This window comes from Arvicanthis niloticus, chromosome X (genome assembly GCF_011762505.2).
Source record: "Arvicanthis niloticus isolate mArvNil1 chromosome X, mArvNil1.pat.X, whole genome shotgun sequence".
Lineage (NCBI taxonomy): Eukaryota > Metazoa > Chordata > Mammalia > Rodentia > Muridae > Arvicanthis > Arvicanthis niloticus.
This window is the reverse complement of record NC_047679.1, coordinates 85671838-85696783: the sequence shown is the minus strand read 5'-3', so window position 1 is coordinate 85696783 and position 24946 is coordinate 85671838. Positions and strand designations below refer to the sequence as shown.

The following is a 24946-nucleotide window of genomic DNA, read 5'->3' as shown; positions in this document are numbered from 1 at the left end:
GGAACATTTTATAGTAATTTTTTATTTGTATTGGTGTTTTGCCTGTAGATATGTCTATGTACCACATGTGTGTAGTGCCCTCAAAAGTCACAGGAGGGCACCAGATGCCCTGGAACAAGTTACACATGGTTGTAAGCCATTGTTTCTGCTAGAAACCAAATCCTGGGTCCTCTTCAAGTGCAACAGGGTCTCTTAATCCTTAGCTCTCTCCTCAGCCTCAGTCCATTATTTCTTTCACCAATCAGTGTTTAATGATGTTGGCAAATGTCACTGGAGGGGGGGATGGGCTATCGAATTCTAAAGCTGTAAGGGAGGGAATCAAAAGCAAGTCCCTTAGCAAATCTGTCATGGATTTGTCACAGAGAATGAACTGTTCAACCTCACCTCCCTCTCTCATAAAGAATAGCAATGTTAGTGGCATTCTTTTAGTATTATCAGGCGTGTACACTGACATCTCAAGGTCAGCTCGGACCTGGGAATTAAGGGACCATAAGGGACATGTAAGTAATAATGTGCCAATAATCTGCCATGATGTAGCAGGCTTCTTTTTTCCTTATAGACTCCCCTGGTGGTAATATATAGATGCTACATATTTATTAATTATGTTTTTTTTAAAGCCTCCACAAAACGACTACCTTAAGTATTTTCAAATGCAGAGTTCATTATTATGAAGTACATTCATGCTGTGAAACACATCTCCAGAAAATTTTAATCTGGCTAAAGTGTATTTCTGTTAATAAATATGGCTTGGCTCAGCCAGTAAAGGTACTTGTTGCAGGCCTCAGTTGCATTGCCAGATTCCGCATAGTGGAAGGAACCAACTGAATCCAGCGCTTTGTCTTCTGACCTCCAGACACATAATGTGACACATGGGCGCTGACTGCCCCCAGCCCCAGCCCCAACAGAAAATCAAAACATAAAATGCAAGAAAGAAATCAAAGAAACAAACCACCTGCCTCGTCCCCCACTTCAGCCTCTGTTACTTTCTCTTTACTAGAGGATGAATCCTCTAGATTGCATAGATATGGGTCAAATCATGCCTCTGCGTTACTTCATCTTGAAATCCATCATTCTTTTTTGGCATGTGACAGGGGTCTTCTTATCAGTCTTTCCTGCTTATTTCTTAACCCTGCTTTGGTCTGTGGGGATAGGTTTGAGCGAGCTGCTAGGAGCTTGATGCCTATTCCTTTGCATATCAGATATTCTGCATATCAGATATTATAATTTATAACAGTAGCAAAATTACAGAAATGAAATAATTTTATGGTTTGGAGTCACTACAACGTGTCACTGGAATATGATCGCTTCTATGTGTCATCTCACTAGAAACTAATTAAAAAGGACAAAAACCTGTATGTTTATGGAGCCAGAATAACAACAGCTAAAATAAACTCACTCCTTTCAGCTCCACCTGGAAGAGCATGAAAACCCATTCCAAGAACAAACCCATGCTTTGAAGAAACTGAGGTCACTCTTGCATTAATTTCTTGGAATTTTCTCACAAGCACTCAGAAATACCCCCCACAACTCCATTCTTGGACTGTGTTCCCACAGTTTTTTATTTGAGATGTTTGTCTCATGACAACATGAACAGTTATATAACGTTAATACAAAATGCATTAATGAATTTAGAGATTTGAGGGAATGGGTCTGGAGGGGATTACAAGATCAATTTTACATGTATATATGTGGCCTGTGAATTTGTGTGTTCCTATGATTAAACATCATGACCAAAAGACCTGGGGAAGAGAGGCTTTACCTGGTTTATATTTCCATGTCACAGTTCATTACTGAGGGAAGTGAGGGCAGGAACCCCTGTTGGATCGGTGTAGTAGGAACCATGGGGAAATGCTGCTTATAGGGTTTGTCTCCATGGCTTGCTCAGTCTGCTTTCTTTTATACCCCAGGAATTCCTGCCCAGAGGTGGCACTGCCCATATTGGGATGGGCCTTTCCAAATCAATTATAAAGACTTGCCTACAGACCAGTCTGGTGGAGGTAATACCTTCAATTGGGATTCCCTCTTCCTATGTGTGAAGCTGACAAAATTTAACCAGCACGTTTTATGTTTGTATGTGTATGAGGTACCCTTGTGTAAGTGTGGACTGTAAAGATGTACTGTCCATTAGATATGGATGAGTTACCGCTTTATAGTTTATATGGAGTATTCATATGAAGTTCAGCTAGGAGGTGATAGGCTATGTCAAAGGTTTGATGGCTGTCTGGGATCTCATAATCCTTCCCATTAAAAACAAACAAACAAACAAAAGCTAAAACAGCAAATGCATGACACCAGTGTGATCATGGTATGGTTGGTTGTTTACAATTAGGGGGAACATTTTTATGAGTTTTAACTAAACGGTCATGAAAAGTTCCATTTATAATTTCAGCATAGAAACCCTTAAAAGAGTTTCTGATTTCACGCTGGTTGTTAGATTATGAGAGTCCACACTTGAGATGATAAGCTCGTTGACAAGAGTTGTTTTGATTTAATGGACCATGTACAATCAATAATATTTATACTTTATTAACTAAAAATGACTGGTTAAAGTTCACATAGAAAAAAGGATTCTATGAGATTAAAAATGAGTGAATTATGCACTTTACAAAGGTCTATGTATATGGTTAGATGGATGAGAAGTAAATCTTCATTTGATTTTTAGTCATGTGTATGTGTGAATGTCATATAAGTTTAGGTACCTATGGAGACTGAAAGAGTGCATTAGATACCTGAAGCTGGAGTTACAGATGGTTGTGAGTTGCCAAAAAAAGGGTGCTGACAACCAAACTTGGGTCCTCTGAAAAAAGCAGCAAGTGCTCTTAACCACTGAGACACCTCTCCAGCTCCAAGAATAAACTTTAATGTCTAGTTAAACATGTGTAATATACTGTTAAACATGTATAATACTAGCGTTTTTACTATGTAGCATAGGTTAGCTTAGAACTTACTCTGTAGTACACACAGACTTGAATTCATCGTCATCCTGCCTGTCTCTGAAGTGTTAGGGCTGTAGGCTTGCAACACCATACCTGGATTACTAGTTACTTAGCAGTAAGTTAAGAATGTAGTACATACACAGGGTTACATTATAATTTACTAATACTTATAGTACTTAAAAACAACTTGTGTGCTTCATATAGAAGAATCATGTTATAACTTAATAATTTCAGCTTTTAGATGCTGATGATAAAGCTTTTAGCTTCTTTGACTCATATGGAGATCATTTCTCGCTTTTGTTTTTTTCATTTCTGGGACCAAAATATAGGCTACAAGTGCTCTTCATTTGACTAGATTATTTTCAAATAGGCTCGTGAGTGGTGTAAGAATGATAACAATAGGGACACAAAGGGACAAAATTTGTCCATTACTAAGGAAGGGTGCTATGGTTGGCTTCTGATTCATTTAAATGTCATATCAGTTACATGAATTCAGACTAACTATGGGCTTACTGGAGAGAAATATACTTCATTGTGTCCAGATTAGATAGCCATTGGGTAGGAATGACTGCAAGAAAAAGACTGAGACTATAAGTGTGACTAATACATCCCTTATTTCAGAGGGATAGATTATACTATAGGAAATAGCATTCAGACTTAACATTGGGAGGTGGACTATGAGAATCTGTGGGTACATAGTTATTTTGATCTCCTAGATAAGATCAACGTAAGTGATATAGAAGTGGAGACAGGAAGCTAAGGCTATCAGTAATTTTTTAATAGAGTTAACCCCTTTTCTACTCCAGAGGAATCAAGTGTTTCACATCCCTCCAAATAACAACATGGTCAGGACTGACACAGCAATAGCAAAATCCTACTTCTCATACCAACTTCTTAGTTAACTGCTGCGATACGACACTTGGTGTGATAAAACACAAACTTTTATTCTTGAAAAACATTGATTTTCCATTTCCCCATTTACGGCTTAATTCCATGTAGGAATTCTAACATGTTCTGTATTAGACAATCTCCATCATCAGTTTTGATTCATGTTTTGTTGAATTTTTCTTGAGAACTGATTTATGAGTATTTTTAGGATTAATATTTAATATTAATATTTAATTAGGGTTATTAGTGTTAGAACTTGGTTGTGGTATTATATTGAATTTTGGTGAGCCCTTTTAGCTTTGATGTTTTTACAGAAGGATATTTGAATTCTTTGGGTATTCAACACTAATAGCTATTTGGTATCCTGAAACTTGCAGATCTTTTCTATTAATTTGTGATTACTGTTGGGTCTTTTAATTGAATTGTTTATCATTATGTGAGTTATTGTGAGATTTAAAGTGTTACCTTTAAAAACTGGGGTTTACTTCTGGTTTTAAATATCTTTATTATTTCTTTCAGAATTTCATGCAATGTATTTTAGTCACATCCATATCCAACTCCTCTCAGATCTCCCCAATGCCTCCCTACGCACCCAGCTTCCTCTTTTGAGGGAGAGGTTGTTTTTTGTTTCAGCCCAAATACTCTTGGGTATAGAACTGGCCCCTGGAGTGTGAGTGACCTATCAGAGGTCAAAACCTCAAAAAACTAAACAAAAACAAACAAAAAAAAAAATAAACAAACAAAAAAAAAAACCCCTGATTTTCCTCTTCCTGGCAACGATTAAATGCCAATAGTTCCTTAACTAGCAGTGAAAATTCGTGCCTACCAACTTAAATTCTGTAATGGGAGTTTTGTGTGGTTTGAGCTTGTGAAGGTGTTGTGCATGCTACCATATTTGTGTGTGTGTGTGTGTGTATAAAACATCTCTTATGTATCTGCAAAACACTTTTCATATAGTCAACACAGTTCATATAGTCTCTTACAATCTCCTCTTTTTCCAAGATGAGCTCAGCCTTGGGGCAAGCAGTGTGATAAGGATGTTTATGGATTTCTATAAATTTTATTTATTTATTTTAAATTTCTATTACTTTTAATTATATGTAGAGTTGTGTGGTTCTGGGTATGTCAACACAAGGACAAGTGCTTAAGGAGGACAGAGGCATCACACACCCTGGACCCTCCCTATGTGGATGGTGAGAACCAAGCACAGGTCTTCCGCAAGAGGAGCAAGTGCTGTTACACACTGAGTTATCTTTCCAGCCCTGTACACTTTTGTTCCAGAGTTTTGTACAAGTACACAATGTGTATTGTTCAAATTCCCTCCCCTTTCTCTCCCCATCCTCTTCACCACTTTCCCTCTGAATTTCATGTGTTTTTGTTTGTTTGTTTGTTTGTTTGTTTGTTTTTCGAGACAGGGTTTCTCTGTGTAGCCCTGGCTGTCCTGGAACTCACTCTGTAGACCAGGCTGGCCTCGAACTCAGAAATCTGCCTGCATCTGCCTCCCATGTGCTGGGATTAAAGGCGTGCACCACCACTGCCCAGCATTCATGCGCTCTTATTTTGAATACACTGACTTCACTTAGTACTGCCTGTATGGACATGGATGTAGAACCACCTACAAGGGCATGAATAGGCTTTCAGGAGCAGTATCCCTGGAGAAAACCGACTCATTCTCCCAAGTAGCCATCAATCTCAATAGCTTCTCAGCCAGAGTGGAACTTTAGGAACAGCTAGTGTGACTGTTTTGATTTTATGCAGTGCTTGTGCATGCAGACACAGCCACTGAGATTTCATGTGTGCAATGGTGCTATCATAATTAGCAAAGAGATTTTCACAGCATATGTCCACTACCTCCAGCTCTTACAATCATTCTACTCTGTATTTTGATTTCGTGCCAATATTATAAATGATAGTCAGCAGTGAGACTAGAGATCGCTAGATAAGTATTATTTACAAGGGTCACAAAATTTAAAGAATTAAAATCTAAAATTAAACTTATATTAGCATTAATTATTTTTAAGGTAAGAAAACAGGTTATATTAATGTCATCTAGCTTAAGTATACAGTGTGTATAAAAATATTACAGAAGTGCACTATAATATTTGAGACTTTCACATTCCCTCACCACAGAGTCATTCCCTTATCCAGGGCAATTTCTAGCCCTGAAACCTTCATTCTTGGTATTATTTACAGACATGCCATTTATTAACCATCCTCATTGTTGCTTTGCCCTATCTTTTCTATGTTCAGGTACATGCATACTTGCCATTGTATTAGTTTCCTACTGTACTCAGTAAAGTAGCATGCTGTAGAAACTTATGACCTGAGAGCTGTACGATCCACCATGCAGCCTTGATATGTAGCAGAGCTAGAGCACTAAGTTAGTGTAAGCCTGTGCTGTCGTTTTCCAAATGATATGCCTGATAACATATTTTCAAATCCTCATTGCTAAATGATTTATGTATCATATTTTTAAAACCCTCCCATACAACTATAAATATTTCCGTCAAACTGTATTTTTTTCATTAGACCCAGTATTCCCAAAGAATTAACTTTGAGAAATTGTTTTCTACCATGTTTGTTGCTTCAACGAATGGCCTTTGCACTGGGGTTCCTTAGTCAAGCTTCAGAGAGCCTACTCAAACAAGTACATTTCATCTACATTATGATGAAAATCAACATCATAACTGTGTATGATGTACTGTGTTACTTAATGTCCTTTGGTACTGGCTGATTCTGTCACCCTCTCCAAACAAGTGTATTAAATAAAAGGAAAATGGGAAGACACGCATTCAATAAGAAATACAAACTAATTTTCATTAAAGGGAGCTTCTGTAAGGTGAGGGGCGTGGGAAGGAAAACTAGTTCCTTCTCCCAGTAGAAGAGGAACATTGAGCTGATACAGTCTACACTGAATATGTATGGTATTACAAATGAGGTTCAGATGAACCGCACACACAGCTAAAAATGTGGTTAGGTACTGGGTGGTGGTGGCGCATGCCTTTAATCCCAGCACTTGGGAGGCAGAGGCAGGCGGATTTCTGAGTTTGAGGCCAGCCTGGTCTACAGAGTGAGTTCCAGGACAGCCAGGGCTACACAGAGAAACCCTGTCTCGAAAAACAAAAAAAAAAAAACAAAAAAAAAAACAAAAAAAAAAAAAAAAAAAAAAAAAAAAGAAAAAATGTGGTTAGGTTTAATCACTGATTTTTTTATATGAGCATTACCTTTGCTAACATTCAGTTTTTACAAAAGCTCACATCAATTTAGGAGTCCCAAGTCACTGGCTTTGGATTTTGACTTTGCACTGTATATCTTCAACTACACATACTCTTATTTAGCTTAAAGAATATTTCTCTGATTCATTGCTAAATCCCCAGCTGCTTGAACATCTACTTTCAGCAGTTTCAAATTACTACTCTTGTCCAGCTGAAGGTTCAGATGATTTTAAGTATTCAAGATTTACATGTTTGCTGGGCCAAATGGTACATACATGTATCCCCAGCACTCCCAAAAGCAGGAAAAACAGTGGGATCAGAAGTACACAGTGAGCCTTAAATAAATTTTGAGTTCCAGGTCAGTGTGGGCTATGTGAAATCATGTCTCAAAAAGTTTATCATATCCATCTTTATGGAATTGCATGTCTCAGCATCCCACTCTTTCCTTGTTTGGATACAGATACACAGATATATAACCCGCTGAATATTGTGCATGATCTCCATGCAGTTTGGCAGACCCCTAAGTAAAATCTGGTTTTGGAATTGTGCAGTCGTTATTTTTTTTATTTTAATTTAATTTTTTGAGAAGTCTTCTTTTAACTGGAGGGTCACCTTTACACAATGGCTAGGGTAGATGACAAAACAGGCTTTTCCCTCAGATTAAACTCTTATCCTAAGGATCCAACTTGGGACAAATTTACAGCCTGCCTTAAAACAGCCACATAGTCTGGAAGCAATGTGAAGAAGCTAAGTTCATTGTTTTCCACAGACCAAATACCATCTGATGACCTATTCAAAAGGCAGAGATGTCTCAGTTCAGCATATGGCAAAAGATAAATGACATCTCTAAAGGGATCAGGTGCCCCAGTCTTTACATCAGAGTACCCAGCCATTAGCTAATGTGAGGAAATCTGAGACTCTCATTTTCAAATAGAGGGAACCTATAAGCTTAATACTAAGAGATAAAAGTGTATGAGAGTCTTTGGGTACTGGTGGCACACACCTTTAATCCCAGCACTTGGGAGGCAGAGACAGGCAGATCTCTCTGGTCTACAGAGTGACTTCCAGGACAGCCAGGGTTACACAGAGAAACCCTTTCTCTAAACACAACTACAACAAGAAGTGTATTAGAATACAGATTTAGGATTAGATTAGGACACAGAAATAGCTTCCCAGGAATACTGAAGGGGCAATATGTTGGAACCCGAGGGACACAGTATTATAGTGTACATACTATATGGTATGGTATGTCACAATACACTCTTCAAAGCTATATGGAAACTATGGGGGTTGGCAGATTATACATATAAAAGGAATGCTGGAAAATTTTAGGCAGGGTCCAAAAATAGTTTTGTTAGATACAAAGCATAAATGATTGGGAAGATTTTCTTTTAAAATAATACAAAAATCAATCATGAAAGTGGGCATTTATTTAGAATGAAAACTTATAACAAGAGTTAAATGCTGACAACACTTACAAGTTTTAAACAAATTGTGTGTGCGTATACATATATTAATTTACACAAACACCACAATATTTCTATATAACTAAAGTGAAATGAACATCTAAAGTGAAGGATATGATAGTTTTATTTTAAAGCGAATACCGAAATTCTGCAAATTGTACATAAACATAGAGCTGTGTGAGATGAACACAAAAGAGCCCAAGAGTGACAGTTTTCTCACTCTATGAGGTAAAAATGGAGATAGGTTTCTGTTAAGCCCTTAGTACATCTTTTCACATCAAGTTTTTTAAATATACTAGCTTTTCTAAGATTTAGTCTTATAAAAAATCTTGTTTCAAGTAACAAGAACAACTAATCATAACCATATACAGAATAACTGCCACATGTAGCTAGTAAAGAACTTTTGCTGTAATGTTTTTCCAATTTTCCAGTTTCTGGTCCATCTAGTAGGTTGGAATGATTTACCAGTTGGCATTTATGTTATTGGAACCAATTGGAACCGTTCTAGAAATAAGCTAGATGCTAAAGCTTGCTTGGTTTGAGACAAATGACTATAGTTATATTTGGAGAAAGGGCTCTGAACACAGTGCTTGTTTTTCTTAGTTTATAACAAACTAGATGGATTTGAAGCAGCAACTGTAGAGTGGCTAGACTGTTGACACGCTAATTTTCACTGTTCTACATGTGCTCAAATTGCTATATTAAGATCTACTCACGATAATGAAGATAGCCAGAAGTTTATCTGTTTTAGGAAGTTATTCAGCATTGAAAGACAGACACTCCTCAAACTGGAATTTCAGAGAAGTGTAGAATGAACAATCATTTTCTGCATGCTGAGATGTTATACACATACACACAAAGAGATAGATTACATGTGGATAACCCATTTACTTTTTAATTTTAGATTGTTTTCTTGCAAAAGCAATTGTGGTTAGTTATATATGTGGCAAATTTTAATCTATCTTTGGTTCTAAGATTTAGAGATATTTTTCCCAAAAATAAATAGGCATGGCAGGAAAAATAAATTGGCTATCTTAAGAGAAAAGTCAGTACTTTATAAAAAAAAATTGACCAAAAAATATATAACTGCCATTTGTTTTAGACATCTTTTCTAATTCTCTTGCTTAAAATCTAACACCAGTGCAGTTTTATTGAACTGAATATGCATAATGCATTTACCTATACAGCAAAGACACAAAAATATCATAAAACAAAATAACAATTTCCCCTAAAGTTGCCTAAGAATTATGCATTCCAAAATATATTAGAAAGTCAAACTGCTAAAAATATACTGATGAAGCTAAATCTGAAGAAGCACAAGAAAATAAAGGTGGATGTATCAGTATCTGCAGATCACACAGATCTTCACAAAATAAAAGAACTTAGAATTCAAAGACCCTCCCTTCATTTTCAGCAAATATTTATGTGTTGGAACTTTTAGAAGATTACTTTTCCAAAGCTTCATCTAGCTTCCGTTTTGGTTTTAACTCTTGGCAGAATTAATGACCTTCATTTGGCAATGACCTGCGTCTCTTTTCAAATAGGATTTTGGAATCATATAATTCTCTCTCCCTACAGCCGAGGGATGGTCCCTTTAGATACTTTGCTTCAGCTGCCTCATAATCTAAGCCATCAACAGCAGAAATTGAGCAAATAATTGCTTCTGGTAGAAGAACTTCCAAAACAAACTTAATTTTGTCATCTTTTATCAGAGTCAGCATCTTCTGGTCAATCTGCTTATAAATTTCTTGAAGATATTTCACTACTTCATCCAGTTGATCTTCATCTTCAAAGTAGGTTTCAATACAGGGTGTGAAACTCTTTGCATTCAGAAATGATTTCAGCCACTTGGATTTTTTTGTGCCCTTTAAAATGCCCAGGAGGTGGTCCTCTGTTCCTTTTGCATTGACAATGAAATCTACCAGGTTCTTGTTAGCTCGGTCCCGAGCAGGCTTCATCCGGTCAGGGAGAATTTTCTGGAAAGATACTCTCTTGGCGTGGGATGCCACAGGCAAATGCTCCCCTGCACCATCATTGTATAGCTTTGGAAATATATTTCTGAAGGTATCTTGTTTGATGATCTTCCTGACTGGATAACTGATGTCAGCAGCGTAATACTCAAAGAACGAGCCGGTAAAAGAGCCACAACCTAGCCTAACTCGGTAGTCACAAATCAGTGACACACACCAATCAATACTCTCCCGGTACTCCTCCCTGGCTTTCTCCACTAGTGCCTGTTTCTCGTTACAGTCATATTTTTTCAGCCTTCTCAAAGATACTCTAACGCCTTTCTTTTGAGGACTCATGTCTGCCTCAATCAAAAGCACACTCGCTTTCCTCTCTTTCCGCCTAATGCTTTTGATCACTGCTGGCCAAAATGGGTATTTTTGATATTTAAACCACACTATCATTCCGGTTTCAAATGCACGTGTCTCATAACGGAGAATGAAACGTGGAAGGTCTTCATCGTCATCCTCATCATCATTTTCTAATGCAGCTGCACTGGCAGGATTTAGAGACAAAAGCTTGCCAGAAGCTCGGGCTTCTTCCTCAAGATCTTCTAAATCAAGTCTCTGAAGTAGTAGATCACTGTTGACTGTATCACGGGTAGGAAGGGAAACCTGATAGTCCCCTGAGCATCCTGCAGTGGATGTCTCAGCACCTACATCTGATTCCACAGAAGACTGACTTTGGCTGGCATAGGAGCCTAGATTCTGATTTGATGGGCCCTCTCCAGGATCTTCCACATTATTCTCTTCGACAGTAGAGCATTCAGAGGAAACAGCTGGGGCTTCTGAGGGGATGTCTTGGGACTCCTGTTTGGGTACAGCGAGATCTTCTGATGAGGGGATGAATTTTTCTTCTTTAATATATTCACTTTCTTCTTTGAGTGATAAATTCACAGACATGATTGCTGAGATGTCAATCTTTTTCTTTTCTTCTTTTTTATCATCATCATCTGAAAATGAAGGGTATGTTTGGCAACAGCTTAAGTTTTCTGATGACTTTGTTTCCATTTCACTTGGCACACTCCCACTGGTTGTGCGCACCTGCAACTTATCATCGGACAGGGAATCATCACTCTCTGAGCATAGTAACATGGAAGTTGAGTCTTCCTGGAGGTTGCTTTCAAGTTTCCGGAACTTCTTATGAGGAGGTGAATCAGGCGGCTGTTCTGGTCTATTTTCAGATGCTGTAGTGGTATGTTCTCCTGACATGCTTGCTTGGCTCTGATCTGTTCTTTCTTTCACGATTTCCAGTGCCATTTTCAGTGATCTTTCATAGGCTGTCTCCTCCCTAGGTACAACGCTGACCTCTGACTGCACTGCTAGAGAGGATATAATGGCTTCAACAGCAGATTTGGTTAGGACTTTTGTGTCTTTGCTTTCCACGGTAATTTTCTCATCCAGTGAAAGTATTTCAACTTCTATGGACAATGTCTTTTTCCTCTTACTGTCTGATGGACTTCCAGACCTATCTAAAACTTTTGCTGGCCATAACTGGTCTTTCCAATTACATAGGACATATTCACCATCCATTATGATTTAGATTAGTGTGCCAAGTAGTTAGTATTACAGACAATGAGATTGGCTAGCCTTGTGGCTGCAAATATAAGTGCTATCAAAACACCAGTCTTATTAAAGTGTCTTTTTGATTTAGAACCACAAAGAGTTTATGGCTTATGTGCACTGTTTTCTTCCACAAATATGTCCCCAGTATTCTTGAACATGTTGTTTGAATAAGAGACCTCTGGAAGATACTGAAATAGAAAGAACACTATTAACAAATAAAAGTAACTTGCTGAAGCACAAGTCAAGCAAATGCAAGCAAACTGAAAAGAACTGTGTTCAATGAGAGACCAGAGAGGTCTCTCATTGCAGCTTAATGGATAGGGAGGTAATAATACCAGAAAATAAACGTGCATGATAATCCCAATTAAAGAACTCTTACTTATATTGTTGCTGAAGAATATGCATCAGTAAAAGTACTGTAGTTGTATGTTAGGGAATTTATTTATGTAATCAGAATTTATTTATGTAATCAGATACTTTGATACTCTCATGTACCTGGTATTTCACCTGTGGTAGTGAATCTTCAAATTTAGGATCCAGGAGGATCATAAGGGGGCAGGAGGGTGGCTCACTGAATGTTCAGCTCCATTCTCAAAGTCTTATTCAGAAGTTCCAGAACGAGCTAAAAAATGTAATTCTACTAAGTTCTCAAATGCTTCTAATGTCTCCACAAAACTAAAAGGCAATGAGTGAGTTGAGCATATATATGGCTTTACCTCAAACTCTTAACTGAATTATGTTAATACAAAAGTTGCTCTGAAATTCAAATGCTACAGATGTAAAGCAAAAAGCCAAATCAAGTATTCTTTAAGACATCAGCATGTTTTCAAATGTAAAGTATTTCCTGAAATGGGAAGAATCTTACTTACCCTCTGTCGGGTGGACTGGTGGGTAGTCTTGCAGTGTGATAGCCAACTGTCTCAGTCCTCACGCCAGCTGACTTCCAAGTAGGCCTTTTATCCTATAGGGCACGTATGTAGTTATACTGCCTTTCTCGGCTCAAGTCCAATCACATGCACCTCTGATATTAACTGAGGCTGTACAAAAGGAAGACAGGAAATCTAATCAATAAAGGGAAGAAGTGTTAAAAAAACAAACAAATCCTACCTACCCAAACTAACAGGCATGCCTTTGTGAAACAAGGGATGAGATGAGACATAGCCATTAATGCAGATGTCATATTTGTTTTCTCCTGTGTCTTTCAAGATGAAATATTCTTTGCCATTCACGCTGAATGGATCTCACTCTAGAGAAGTGGGAGGTGAGGCATGAGGGAAGGAAGGTAACAAATTAGCTTGTGTCTCCTATGAATCACAATATAGATTTTCTGATAGAATCTCCCCATAATCATCATCTGAATTCCTTATTTAAGTGCAGTTGTTTTCAATGGAATGAGTTATGTGGCACACTGTGTCTCACAGTCTTATTAATGAAAAAAAAAAAAAAAACAGTGTCACTATTTGGTTTGCCTGCTTTATAAAAAATGGTTCCCTGAAGGAAATTTAGGCTTTCTGGTGCCTTTGCCATCTTGTGACCAGTACCGGAATTGCAGCCTGTTGGTGATATAGGCAGGGCCTTAACACAAGATTTTTCTTATGGGAGGACAGAAACTGCACTAGAAATTCAGGAGGTGGTTTTTTTTTGGGGGGGGTGGGGGGGTTGAGACTTCTTTATGCTAAATATAAGTATTTAGAGCTAGGGATGTGATTCAGCATTAGAGTGCTTGTCTGGCACATTTAAGATCCTGGGTTTGATTCCCAGTACCAAATAAACTTAAGAACATTAAATAAAGTACATTTAAGAGTTTGTAGTACAGGGTAGAAATAGGGTGATGTTTTCACCACAGTATTTCTGTTGATCCAGACGTTTATTAAATTAAAATGATACAAAATATGTATACATATAAAATTGCAACTTGATACAAATGTCTGCCATTAATATTCTTCTTCTAGAATTTTGCTTACATAGATAGAAGAATGAATGTCCATTTCAAACCAAGTTCATGAACCCCACTCTAGAATATTGCTTGAACATAATTCTATATAAATAAATGTTTTCCACATGAGTTTGCATAACTTATTAAATGAGGTTTGTCCCAAGTGTGTAATATTTTATCTGTATATTTCCCTGAAGATGTAAAACACAATAAAAATGAATTACAACTTTAAAGATATAGACTGGTAAAGCCATCCCTAATTCTCTAACTATATAAATCCTGCGTATTTTTGTTAGAAATGTATTTTTCAGATTTAGTTGCATACATTATAGTAATATACATGTATTTAGATAGTATATGTAATTATTGTTCAAAAATTTCTCTCTTTACCATGTACTTTTCCCCCAGAAACTTTCAAATTACTTCATATGGAGGCTAATGTTTTCTATTTACCAGATACATAATACTACAGAACATGCAGGTATCATACCGTATAATATTCTTTCAACGGCTTACAGGGATAAACCAAATACTTTGTTTTATCTGTACACTTAGATGATGCAGAAAATGATTTTTGGCAACTAGGGCTCTACACATGACCTGAAATAATAAATTGCAAGGAGGACACACACAGAGTTATAATCAGAACAGCAACCATATTTGACCAGATCTAGGAAAATTTCCACTACTGGAAAATGAAGTATGGTTGTGGAAGCATATATGCATGTTTTTGAATATTTGTGTTTAAAAAATGGGTAGCTCTTTGAGCTTCATTTCTTTCATAGTTATACAAATAATCACAAGGCAAGCTATTCTTATGATATTGAAATGGGTTAAACATTAAAAATAGCAGCTTGACTACCTCAAAATGTTTAATGCTAATGTAGAAGTTTTTGTCACATTTTCCAACCACACACATATACATGCATACATTACGTGTCCATGTCTTCGTTCAATTGCACATTTGAGCCCCTTCCTGTACTCATATGTATGTAACATATCCATACTTTTCGGTGTATCCCAATTAGCAGATGTATGAATGCACTGTTGTTAAATACTTCTGTCAGTTTTATTTCAGTGTAAATGAATAAATGTTTGAAACTTCATAGAATAACAGAACACCTCGTAATATCAACAAGGTCTGCCAAGTTAGGAAATTAGCATGAACGGCCATGCTGCCCTGAAGCCTTAATTTAGAGGCTGTAATCTGATCACCCTTTCCCCTCTGTGGACTTAAAAAACCTTGGAAGATACAAAAGTTCCAGAGGATTAATGTCCTCAAAATGCTAGTAATTCTCTAAAAATCACAAACCATTCCTTTCACCCCCAAATCATCCCTCTTCTTTCCTCATTTTTATCCCAGAGCTCCGAGAAGTCACTAGAAAATAAATTTAAGTCAGACATTACCTTGAAGCTTCTTGTCAGCTGCAGCCTGGTAAAAAGCAGCTCCTCCCCCAAGGCTGGCAGGACAGAACTCACAGGCACTGCTCAGAGAAGGCTCCGCCCCCCACGGTGACGCAGAGCTGAAGGCCACTCCCTGAATTACAGGAGAAACAATTGCCAAGAAAAACCGCTGAAGTGTTGAGACGTGGAAATGTTCCCCTTTAAAGAACTTTACAGTGTAATAGCATCAAGGGTTTGTGTAATTCCCATTCAAACCCTGGGGGTGGATATTTCTTGAGATTGCAAAACACTTTACTTCATAGTAAGAAAACCCCAGTTTAAATATTTCTTACATAGTTTATTCTAGTCTTCTTTGCCATCCTATGCTATAGGTGATTTTTTTTCTTTTCTTTTTACTAGTATGTCTTCATTGAGAAATGATGGGCTTCATACTGAATGTTTTTATGCACATATCATGTGCTTTGCTCTTATTTATCTCCCATTGCTTCCACTGCCTGCTCTAACTGACCCCTTTCCTCTTCCCAAGCACACCCCCCTTCAAAACTTGCACACACAATATACCCATACCCTTCATGCTCCACCTAGGACAAGAATACAACAAAAGAAGAAAACCATATACCAAATTCCCAGATGAAGACAGCTGCAAAATTTCTAAAAAATAAAAAAAAATCCACTTGTAAACGAAATATATTTATAGGTGCATGGAAATCCATGCTGGTCAGTATCTTTTAAAGTAGAATGAGAAAGATACTGATTAGGATTGCACAAAAACTTTACATATCTAATAAGATTTTTTTTCATTTCTGTATCCAAAACATGGTACATCTCTCCTTTGACTCAGTTCTTCTCTTACATTCTTCAGGAAAGCTTTGGATACTGCTTCATATACATGTTTATTTCTGACTAGAAGGTGAAAAAAATCATTCCATTTTTGTGTATCATAGACTGTAACAGGAAATAGCCTTTTCTAGTACTTGCTGTTGTGTTTCACACTTTGGAAATTCAATGCAGGGAGAATTTGTTTTTAATTTACATGTCCTTTTGTTCCTCACAGTATCTCTATGGTAATTTTAAATTAGAAAGCCAGTTTAAGTATAATTATACTCAAATTACAACGGATAACTTGAGAAGTGAGGTAGTTAGTTTGCCTCAGTATAACACATTATGTGACATTATTCATATGGTATATGTTTTAAATGAATGTTTTTTTAAAATCACATTTATATAACCTTTAGTATCAGAGTAATAAATACTAATAGACTAATATTAGTCATCTCTAGGCTGGGATTTTGTTGGTAGCACTAATAAAATAAATTACACAGTGTTTGTGGTATTCACAAAACTCATATGTTCACTTCCCAAACATTTTTAAAGGACTTCATCAAGTCACCAGAAAGGGGAGGGTGCTCTGTTTCAGGCAGTCACTAAGGGACCCAAACTTCTTCCACCCTATGGCTTTACCATCTTCTTGGGCCTGGCAATCCTTTGGTACATAATTTTTGTCTGGCTAGATATCTAAGAGAGAGGGAGGATAGACAGTCTTGTGGACAGTTTTAAGGCCTCTTTCTGGCAAATACCACCACTGGCCTCTGTCCTCTAAACAGAACTCAGGTGTGGAATGTGAACTACAGTAGAGCCTAGGCAATGTAGTTGCCTTGTGATTCAGGAGGAAAATGAAGTTTTGTGTAGCACTCTCTCTGCCACCGGAAGGGTTTTGTTTTATTTTATTTTATTTTATTTTATTTTTTTGTCTAACTGCATATCTGTGAAGATTCTAAAGGCAACACCACCAAAACTGAATAAACCGCTAGCCTGGGTTCAACGCTTCACTTTCACTATTTTTCATGTTCACTAGAAATTGATCACAATAAATAGATAGTTTGGAAAGCTACTATGAACTAAGAAGTGAACTAGAAAACTGATGTAACTCACTAGAAATGGATAATCGATCATAAGCCCCTAATTGGACTACCACATTCTGATATCAACTTATGGGAGCAACTTATATATCTTAGCTATATCCATGTATTTCCCAGTCTGTCTTTAGAATAGCAGCACAAAAATAGTTGATTTTCCAATAACCAAAAAAAAATAAATCATTGTTATAGAATACTAATTATTATTTAATCTAAAGAGGATTCTTGGGCTGATATATTAGAAATGACTTTATTTAAGTGAAGAGAATTATTTAATTATATATTTTATGACATTTTTCCTACTCATTTGAATGCTCAAGTGCATTCACAACTTGTGAATTGGCTAACTTGTGCACAACTATTCATTTTCCGTAGCATGCACAAGTTAGCCAATCTTATACCAATTCCATGGACTTTTTAAAATAAACTTTACTGTTTTTCAGAAGGATGAGAAGAGTGATAACTATTGGTAAATGCTAAAATTATACTGGTGCTATTATTATGAAGTAGATGATGTAAAATAATATATAATACTTATCATTTTTACATGCCTGGTAACTTACTATTAACCAGATAAAAGCTCATTGCAGTCTACATAAACATTACTAGTATTAGTATTAAGGATGCATGCCAGTGATTTCTTACCACATGACAGGTACTTGTTAGTTAAGTTCTACATATCCCTCAAAGTTCATGTTTTCGAAATTAAAATCCTCAGTGTATAAATGTTGAGAGATGAGAGACCTTTATGAGTTGATTAAAACTCCAGTGAACCTATTAATACCAGATTACAGGAGTGGAAATGGGTTCCAGTAAAACAATGATGAACTTGGTCCCTTCTCACTTTCTCTTGTTTGTTCTTTCACTATGTGCTACTCCTTGTGTCGTTGTGATATAATAATAAGGCCCCTGGCAGATATGGCCCCTCAGTTCTTGGATGTTTCAGCCTGCAGAACTGTGAGCTAAATATCTGCCCATTGTGAAGCAATTTCTTGGTCTCAAGTACCGTTATAATAGCACACAAATAGACTAAAGCAGTGAGCATTTTGGGCATTCTCGTTTTGTAAACGAGGCATTGGAGATATTAAGGAATGTTTACAAGAATGTTCATAGTTTATCTGGCACACAGCATTTGGACCTAGGTACTCTGACTCCAGAGTTGGTGTTTGCAATCACTAAGACACACTGCAAATCCCTCATTGTAAATAAAAAAAGTTCTATACCTGTGTGTGGGCTGAACAGCTGAGCAATATAATGAGTTTTAAAGCATTATGTGCTGAGAGTCACTGAAACTTAAAAGAAAATTATTGTACCTGATTCTGCATCTAGCCTGCCTCCTTCTTTTCTCCTCTCTTATCCTTTTCTACTTCTCCTCCATTTGGCTAAGACAGTCTCATATAATCATTGTAGTAAGTGACAATTCATCATCTTTGCCAAATTATGCTAATTACAAACAAGGTATAGCATGCACAAAAGGGGAAGGAGTGGGCCACTTAGAACCTGGACATCGTAACACTATAGGATTTAATCTTTATGATACTTTCAAAATAACAGGAGAGCAATAGTGAAAAGATTAACATTGCTGATGTTCTAGAAGAGAGAGTGTAAGGTATAAAATGATAGTATAAGAAAATCATGTGGGAGGCAATACAATACAGTCTTTAGATTGTGGGGGTGTTTAACCAGGACTGGAACTGTTTGGGAAAGATTAGGAGGTCTCGCTTTGCTGTAGGAAGTGTGTAAATGGGGACAAGCTTTGAGGTTCTCTCTCTCCCCTCTCTGTCTCTGTGTGTGCTTGTACACGTGTGTGTGCCTTATGGTTTATGGTGAGCCTAGCTGTCTTCCACATGTCACTCAGAGATTCAAATTAGAGGTTACCTACCATGGAGTAAAGGAAAGACTGCTGAGAAAGCTCCAGTTTCAAGGTTCAGGTCCAAAGGTCTCTCCAAACATTGAGGCTACTCTGGGCAATACTTCCTGCCTCATCATGAAATGGGAAGAGCATGAAAATAAACAATCTCCCTTCTTGGTAGTACAAGTACATAGGGACTGATACTATTTTAGGGTAAAGAATTGTGGAGAAAAAATTATGTAGTGCACCAGACTCTACTTAAAAATCCAATAATGCAAGTCAGTATGAATAAGGTGATAAAATACAAGGAACAACTTCAAATATATTTTTATGACACCAACATTTACCTGATACCAAATAACACAATAAAAGGTACAGAAAATCACAGACTACTACTCTTAAAAATATAGATGCAGAAATCCTCATCAAATGCTATTGCTCAAAGCAATGACATAGATAAAAGATATATCATGATGAAATTAAATTCAGACTTGGGAATATAAGGATTGTTCAGAATTCCCAAATTCATCAATTCAACATACCACACTAGAGGACTAAAAATGATGAAAACTCATAGTAATTGGGGCAGACAGAGCATCTACCAACATCCCACAAATATTCAGGATAGAAAAACTGAGCCCATTATAAAACAAATCAATCTTCCTCAATCTGATCACCAACATCTACAAAAGCCCTACAGTTAACATTTTATTTCGTGACAATACATGGAATGCCTTTCTGCTAAAACCAGTAAAAATATTTGCTTTTACCATTTCTAATCAACATTGGATTAGAGGCCCTAGTGAATGGAGTAAGACCTGAAAAACCAATTAAATGTGTATGTCTTGGAAAGGTAAAAGTAAAACTGCATTTTAGATAACATAAATGAACTATAAAGAGAATTCTAATTAATCAACCAATCTAGAGTTGACTGTATTTCTATACAACAAAGATTTAAAATTTAAGTTTTATAACTCTATGGATAATTTTATTTTAAAATACAAGAAGCAGGGCTGGGAGACAGTTTTGTTCATGAAGTGTTTGCATTTGCAAGCACTAAGATCTGAATTGGATCCCTATGACCCACATTTAAAAAGCCAGGTGTTGTGGTTTGTGTTTGTAATCCAGTACTTGGATGGCAGAGACAGATGGATTCCCCAGAGCTTCCTGGCTAGCCATGATTACCCACTTGGCAAGTTTCAGGTCAAAGAGAGACTCCATCTAAAAAAAACCCTAAGTGTAAGAACAAATGTGTTGGAAATTTTAATATGCTGTTAAAAATAATTAAGTATACAAATAAATACCATGTGAATTGACAGAAACACTAATTTTAGGATATAAAACTCTCCGTACCTATCTATTATCACTGTAGCTTAATTAAAATTCTAGCAGTCTTTTTTGTGAAAGTTGAAAGAATAAACTCTAAAATATGATTGGAGAAGTAGAGGAGCCAGAGTGGTAATGTAAAGGAAATAGAAAAGGTGGAAGACTCACATTATCTGATTTCAAGTTTATGGCAATCGAAATTATATATTATTGATGTAAGATAGACATATATAGGTCAATAGATCACAAATAAACTAGTAAATAATGCTTACCAATTTTTGAAAAATTCTTTTCAATATATGGTACTAGAACATTTTAAGCAAATCTTTTTTATCATGACCCCTTAGTTAAGACTATTAACAAAAATCATTCAAAATATCTCATGAGTTAGTTCTATAAAATCAAATTTCTATAAAGCCAAATCCATAAAATATTAGGAGAATGTCTTTGAGATCTTGGATGAGCCAAAAGTTTATTAAAATACAAAGCCAGAAGGAAAAAAAAAAACCATGAACCATAGCTGCTTGAAATATTTTTCAAAACTAAAATGAAAAAAATTCAGAGCTGGAGAAAATATGTGCAATACATATACCTCTTATAGAGCTTGTATCCAGGATATATGAAATGTTCTTAGAATTTAGTAAGACTAACATCTCAATTAAAATATATACACAATTTGCAGTTAAAGGCATGAAAATATGTTCATTACCATTAGTAAATATAAACAAGGAAAAGATAATGAGGCATCATTAACACCTTTATAATAACAGCTGGTATTAGAGAAAAAACTTAACAGAAGAGATTTCAGAAAATGATGCAGAGTAACTCACATATTGCAAAAATATCAAACATAACTTTAGAAACAGCCCAGAAGTTGTTAATGTAGTTAAGTATTCTTAATCCTTCAAAGCCAATAATTCTACTCTGAGCTATTTACTCAAGAGAAAAACACTCCCCCGACCCCCGCAAGGGTCTGCTTTGAATTCTTTAACTACCTTAATCATAATCATTAAAAACTGTAAATCTCTTGATGAATGGTTACCCAAAGCAGAATATCCATATCATATAACACTCCTCAGCTATATTAAGAAATAAACTACTTATACATCCAAAAATATTGTATGTATAAGTAGAATATCTATATGTTGATCAATATAGTGAAACTACTAGATTCAAAAGATTACTTTATGATTCAATGTGTATGACACCCCTGGAAAAGAAAATCCACAGAAACAGAAATAAGCCTGCTGATTGTCAGGAAGTGGGATAGAGACAGTATATAGAATATAATGAGGCCTGAATGTCATAGTTTGGAGTTAATAAACCATTCCATGACCTAATTTTATTGTTTTGGGACTAAATTTGTCAAAGCTCATCAATATGTACAGTTAAAAAAAGAATGAATTTAACTCTATGCAAATAATGCCTCAATAAATGTGAGTCCTCAAAAAGAGAGTGTCAACCAACTAGAATATAATCCATTAAAACACAATTGTATTTTCCTCTGATAGTAATGGGAATACACAGAGTTCGAGTTTTTCTTTGAATTAATTGACTACCAAAGAGGGTTATGTATACCAGAAGTAATAATTAAAATATTCTTTTAAATACAGAACAAAACCTATTGTCTATTAAATTACTTTAATTCCCTATATTTTATTACTGTGTTAATTTTTAAAGCATTTGGGAAGCTTCCAAGACACATAGCTTTTGATATGATTATGTAACTCTTCTTGCAAGAGTTCATGTCTTTGCTGGCTACCTCTTCCATTGAGTTAGCAGAAGACAAATGCCAAAAAATGTGAAGATAGCTTATGAAATTTATCCTATAGTTTATGTATTCTCTTGGGCACAGCTTCAATCATCCTGAAGGCTTCCCATGGCAGTCAAATATATAGCTGTAAGAAAAGGGAAGCTATAAGAAAGAAGGATGGGGAAAGAGAATAGTCAAATTTTACAACTCAGGATAGGAGAGCTGGTTACTCGTTTGTTCCCACTGAAAAGCAGCTTCATAACACAGAAGAGATAGCTTGGCTACAGAATAAATATCAGTATTTTTGTGCATTAGGTTCATAAGAAGAACAGGAATTTTCTAGTTAAAATATTCTCAAAGATCATTGTGAGGTCCGTGGACACTGTTAAAGATACTGTTAAAATAATCTTAGACCTTTGATGGACATGCAAACTATTCAGTGACCCTTAAAACAGAGGCATATATTACAGAGTATTCCAATGTAGTATATCATTGCCAGGGAGAAGAAAACTCCATAATCTCTGGTCAAATGTATGACACAAAAGCTTTACAAAAAGAGAACAAAAACCAAGCAGTTCTGCATACCATCATGCCTATGGAAATTTATAGAATGACAATAGAGAGGATCTCTGAGAGTGAAGGCTGTGAATTGCGTGATGAGAAATGTTTTAAAGAATAAAATCCAAGAAAAGGAGACCAGGGCCTCATAACACATCGTCATAACACATACACAAACAAAGCTCTATTACATGCCCAGACTATTAGGCTGTGCTATTCTTTACTGAAGCAACAGACAGAAAGACCTGTCTAGAATCCACTACTGGAAACTTGAAGAAAAAGAAATATGTTCCTCATAACACCTGCCATTCTCTGTAACATCTTATAGGAAAAAATATTTAGGCATGACCAAACTTATTTTTATCACCCTGATTCTAGTATTTTTGTAGAGGCCATAAGAGAGATGGTAGACCAAATATTTAAATACCAATTTTCTCAGGCAGGCGTTATGGCAAGTTCCTCTGATACAATGTTTAAAGCATGGGTTTTGGAACACAATTCTAACTATACTAGCAGACTGAATGGGCAATTTGTATCATCTGATATCAAAACATATTCCGCATCATAAATACCTTTTGGAGACCAGCAGCAGCCTAAGTGAGTAACACCAGGTAGACACTGACCAGGAAGAAGGTGTTAAAAAGGTGTAAGTTCAGTATGAACCACAGATGGTCTAAATATGAACATGACTCATTAGTATATCTAGATTTGGGTGAGAAGTCATTCAGTGAGCTTTGACTCATTCACAGAAGTCTTTAGATCACAGTGGTTTTATGTTTCACTATCTGGCTTAACCAGAGAAGCAATCTTTGTACAGCCTATCTAGGTGCTTCTACAAACTGACAATGAGCTTAACTAAAGGGCCAGGGAACTATCCCAGTCATTAATGTGCTTGCCCTATGTGGAGACCTGAGCCTGTGCCTGCAGTCTCAGTTCTGGGAAGGTAGACAGGAAGATCCCTGAATCTAGCCAGTCTAGCCAAGTCAAGGGAACTCCAGGCTCAGTAAAATATCTTACCTCAAAAACTGTAAGGAGTATATAAAAACATACAAGCATGTGCTACCCCCATGTATAATCCAATAAAAAAGCTTGAATAAGTAATTTGAATGTATGAAACTAGAAGATAGCCGGGTTTTTTTTGGTTTTTGTTTGTTTTTTTGTTTTTTATTGGATATTTTATTTACACTTCAGATGCCATCCCCTTTCCCCATTCCCCCCTAGAAAACCCCTATCCCATGCTTCCTTTTCCTTTTTGCATTTATACACTTTTTTAAAATGTTAATCAAAGGCTTTATAAGTTTGGTAATGCTCAATCAGAGGTATAACCCAATACCCAACCTAGATATATCAACTATCTTTGACTGGTGGAGACATGTGAACATCTGCCTCCCTGTCTCCCCCCTCTTTCTCTCTCTCATCACCTAGCTTCTCCTCTCCTTCTTCTCCTTCTCTCCTTATTCCTTCTCTTCCTCTTGGTACTCCTCCCACCTTAGCTCCTCCTAGGACATATCACCCTTCCTGTTAAAATGAAACTTTTCCTTCAAAATACAATTGGAGCATAATTATGCCAGTTTGTACCAGTGAGGTACAAGATATAGTCCTAATACCCAGTCCATCATTTTGTTGACTAACCAGAACCTCTGTCATCTCTCCTAACTAAAACACTTAGTTCTGAACCTGGCTTTTTCCTTGGCTTTAGAATGAATGTCAGCTGAAAACCATCCACTCAAATCTTTTCTCTCAAAGTAAATAGCCAGGATTGGCTATGAGACTATATGTTTTCAACCCCATCAGAAATCCAGAATGACTGAGTTAACTAAAATTGTGGGAAGCACAAAGCATAGTCTCTAAAACTTAGCCAATTTATAGAGACCTCTGAACACCTGGACACTCCCTATGCTACAAAACGTTGGACATCTGATCTTCAGCCTTCTGGCCCAGGATCATCTGACAGACCTTAGTGCTGTAGAATTATTAAGGGCTGATTACTCTGTCTAGGCAGATATAATCAGTCGACTATTCTGCAAGTGTGTCCTTTTCTGGACAGTAATTTGTCTCTAGATGGAGAGAGGCAATTCTTGTCTAGTGGCTGTCTCACCACGACTGGAGCAACTCCAAAGATGC

General features: G+C 36.6%; 1 protein-coding gene across 6 annotated transcripts in view; it reads right to left on the bottom strand.

The window, feature by feature from the left end:
- Nucleotides 1–8449: 8449 nt before the first annotated feature.
- The window catches only part of Pwwp3b (PWWP domain containing 3B), a 28497-nt gene continuing 12000 nt past the window's right edge, over nt 8450–24946 (bottom strand). For 5 of the 6 annotated variants that reach the window (XM_076919116.1, XM_034486415.2, XM_076919117.1 and 2 more), the window contains 3 exons: nt 15421–15550; nt 12947–13114; nt 8450–12265 (listed from right to left, as the gene is read on the bottom strand). In XM_076919116.1, coding sequence (XP_076775231.1) covers nt 10005–12044 — 2040 coding nt within the window. In that variant the 5' untranslated portion in view covers nt 12045–12265; nt 12947–13114; nt 15421–15550 and the 3' untranslated portion in view covers nt 8450–10004. Of the gene's footprint in view, nt 12266–12946; nt 13115–14503; nt 14892–15420; nt 15551–24946 lie in introns of those variants that run through there. The other variant, XM_076919120.1, reaches the window with a different exon arrangement.